The 3,016-nt window shown below is 56.9% G+C and overlaps 1 protein-coding gene across 1 annotated transcript; it reads right to left on the bottom strand.

Annotated features, from left to right (window-relative positions):
- Positions 1–1,237: 1,237 nt before the first annotated feature.
- On the bottom strand, positions 1,238–2,371 carry BHLHE22 (basic helix-loop-helix family member e22). The gene has a single exon (XM_042973649.1). The coding sequence runs from the start codon at positions 2,369–2,371 to the stop codon at positions 1,238–1,240; it is 1,134 nt and encodes a 377-aa protein (XP_042829583.1).
- Between the last annotated feature and the right edge of the window lie 645 nt (positions 2,372–3,016).

The raw sequence follows: 3,016 nt of genomic DNA, 5'->3' as shown, positions 1-3,016 counted from the left end.
CAGTTAAAATAACTTATATATGTACATATATATTAAAAGCAATTAAATTAGACCTTTTAAAAATGCACAGCACAGCCTGGAAAAATATTTGCTTAGCATGTTCTTACTTATAGGATCTATTGCTGTGATGTCCTTCCCTTTTAGAATGCAAAGGAGTCCCCTTTCAAAAAAAGAGATCAATTCATTCATCAATTAAGAATACACCTTCCTGTAATTTTTGGACTGAAGCAATTTATTAAAGCTCAATTTAAATACAGGGATGATGCAACTGAAAATATCCAGGTGACCTTTGATAAACCTAAGCAGCTCAGATACATCAATATGTCTCTTCATACTTGTTGGCAAATAAACCTTTTAAACACTTGGCACACAGTATAAGTTAATCTATAAAACAGAATTTTAGAGGCATTAAAAAAAATCTGCACAAAAGACCCATGACCTTAACACATGATAAATATTGTTGATGTGGAAGGGTCATTGAAGAATAACAAATAAATACCATGAATTGTTAATACATCATTGCAGAGTGAAAAGTAACAAGGTGCACATAAATATTTTTAAATGCAATTCTTTCAGCCACAGTTTTTTTTTTTTTTTTATATCACTCTTGCCAAAACTTTTGAGCATTTTCACAGGATTAAAGTTCAGAGACAATAAAAAATACAAGTCTTTCATAGCAATGTGTCTCTTTCTGGTTTTCTTCCCCCACTTAAATAAGTCTACATTTCAAGTTTTTCTCCTGGCTCAGAATCAAAATTTATTTTCAAGTGCCCTTTCTGATTTGTCTGAATGAATATTCATCCCACAAGCCACCCAACCCCGGACTCCTCCTCTGCCCCTCAGCACTAGCCAAATTCACAATTATTAGTAGGATTAGTATTTTGCCATTTAAGAAATACTCTCCACGCTTAATAACCAAGCGACTACTTCCCAACTTATATTTTAAGCTTCCTTGCGGTCTAGGCTGCCACCACAGTTGCCACTTTTCTGAGAAAAAAAAACATCCATACTTCATCCCAACTCCACCTCCCTCCTCCCTCCCTCCCCACCCCAAAGACCGAGATTCTGGGGATGTCGAGGCTAAAAGTCCCGTTTGTCTCTGATACTTCTCAGTTTTCGCCTCTGTTTTGTTTGCAAGTGTTTCACAACTACGAGAGGACCAAAGTAAAAGGGGTGGGGGGCAGCTTTTCACTTTCCTCTAGCTTTGGGGTCGGTCTAGTGTTTTCCGGGGGTGTGTTTAAGGCTTCTCCGTGCACTGTTTGCAGAGGCTGGAGGAGACGCTGTTAAACAGGGCGCACTTCTCCGGACAGGAGGCGGCCGGGGGCAGCCCGGCGCTGAACGGGTAGCCGGCAGCCTGCTCGTAGGCGCCGAGCGCCGGGTGCAGGGCAGCGGCGGCCGCCGCCGCCGCCGCGGAGCTGGGCAGCGAGGCGGCCGAGATGGCCTGGCCCTGGTTGAGGTAGGCGACGAGGCGCCGCATCTCCTCCAGGGCCTGCGCCTGCATGAGGATGTAGTTCTTGGCGAGCAGCAGCGTGGCGATCTTGGAGAGCTTCCGCACCGAGGGGCTGTGCGCGTAGGGGATGACCGCGCGCAGCTCGTCCAGCGCGTCGTTCAGGTCGTGCATCCGCCGGCGCTCCCGGGCGTTGATGTTGAGCCGCAGCGCCTTTTGCTCTTTGGATTTCTTGCTGCTGCTGCTGCCGCCGCTGCCGCCGCCACTGCCGCTGCTACCCCCGCCGCTGCCGCCGCCGCCGCCGCCGCCGCCGCCGCCGGGGCCCCCCGAGGGGGCGCTGGCGCCGCCGTGGAGGTGGGCGTTGGAGCAGCCCTCGGCCGCCTTGGCGCCGCCGCCTCCCGCGCCCGGGGAGGCCCGCGGGTCGGCGCCTCCGGCCCGCAGCACCAGCTCGCAGCGGCCGTCGCTGTCGTCGTCGGGGCTCTGCTCGCCGCCGCTGCTCTCGGCCACCGAGCCGCGGCTCGCACTCTCGCCGTATTTGAGGCACAGGGCGGCCCCAGCCGGCAGACTGCTCAGGCTAGGGTCGCCCCCAACGCCGGCAGAGCCCACGAGCAGCCCGGGGACACCCACCCCGCCGCCGCCGCCGCCGCCGCCGCCGCCGCCTCCCGCGCCGCCGCCGCCTCCCCCAGGCGGTGGCAGCAGCAGCCCTGCCCCCTCGGGGTCAGCCGGCTCGAAGCAGCCCAGGGGCGAGGAGGAGGACGACGCCGGGCGCTCCCGGGGCGGCGGCGCCAGGGACAGGTCCATGCCCGGGGGCGTGGAGCGGAAAGCCGCCTCCAAGCGCTTTGCGGTGGAGGCGCTCAGGCTCTTGTGCAGAAAGAGGTCGTCTTCGCCCGAGGCGGCTGCGCCGAGGTGCAGCCCGCGCTCCATGGTCCGGCGCCGGCGCACAGCCCCGGCCCGCCGCGCCGGCCGCCGCCGCCTCGGCTGGGGAGTCAGGCGGCGCCGCAGACGCGCCCGAGCCGGGCTCCTGGGCTGGTGCGCGCGTCGGTCCCGGTGCTGCTGGCAGCCCTCTCCCCTTCTTTTTCTTTTTCGCCTTCCCCCGCGCTCTCCGCCTCCTCTTCTTCTTCTTCTTCGTCTCCAGCCGATGGTGCTGGCTGCTGGGGCTCACCATGGGCCGCGGCCCCGCATGGTGGGAGGGTGGGCGCGGAGGGAGTGGAGCCGCCGCCGCTGCCGCCGCCGCTCTGAGCCCAGCCCCGCGCCGCCTCTCCGCACCGTTTATCTTGCTTGGATTCACCTTCAAGAGATTTCCGGACCCATCAACCAGCCGCCGCCACAGACGGGGGAGTCTTTTACATCATTATCTCTGAGTAGGTTATTATGAAGAAGACTCGCCTGTTGGGACAGCGCTTTCTACCCAATCAGGTTAACGTTTTAATTAATAGGATTAAAACGGTAACAAACAATCGCAGGCGCTATCTGGCCGCGAGTCTGAATAGTTTCATTTCCCAGGTCTGAAGACAGGCAGCAGCTAGAGCTTTATAAAAGGCGCCTGCTCCATTATTCTGCGTGCCATCT

The sequence above is a fragment of the Panthera tigris genome, chromosome F2, assembly GCF_018350195.1.
Source record: "Panthera tigris isolate Pti1 chromosome F2, P.tigris_Pti1_mat1.1, whole genome shotgun sequence".
NCBI lineage: Eukaryota > Metazoa > Chordata > Mammalia > Carnivora > Felidae > Panthera > Panthera tigris.
Note: the sequence above shows the minus strand (reverse complement) of the source record. Positions and strands in the feature narration are given on the sequence as shown.

Coding starts and splice junctions, on each gene's coding strand:
- BHLHE22 (XM_042973649.1), bottom strand. CDS start 2,371: ATGGAGCGCGGGCTGCACCTCGGCGCAGCCGCCTCGGGCGAAGACGAC.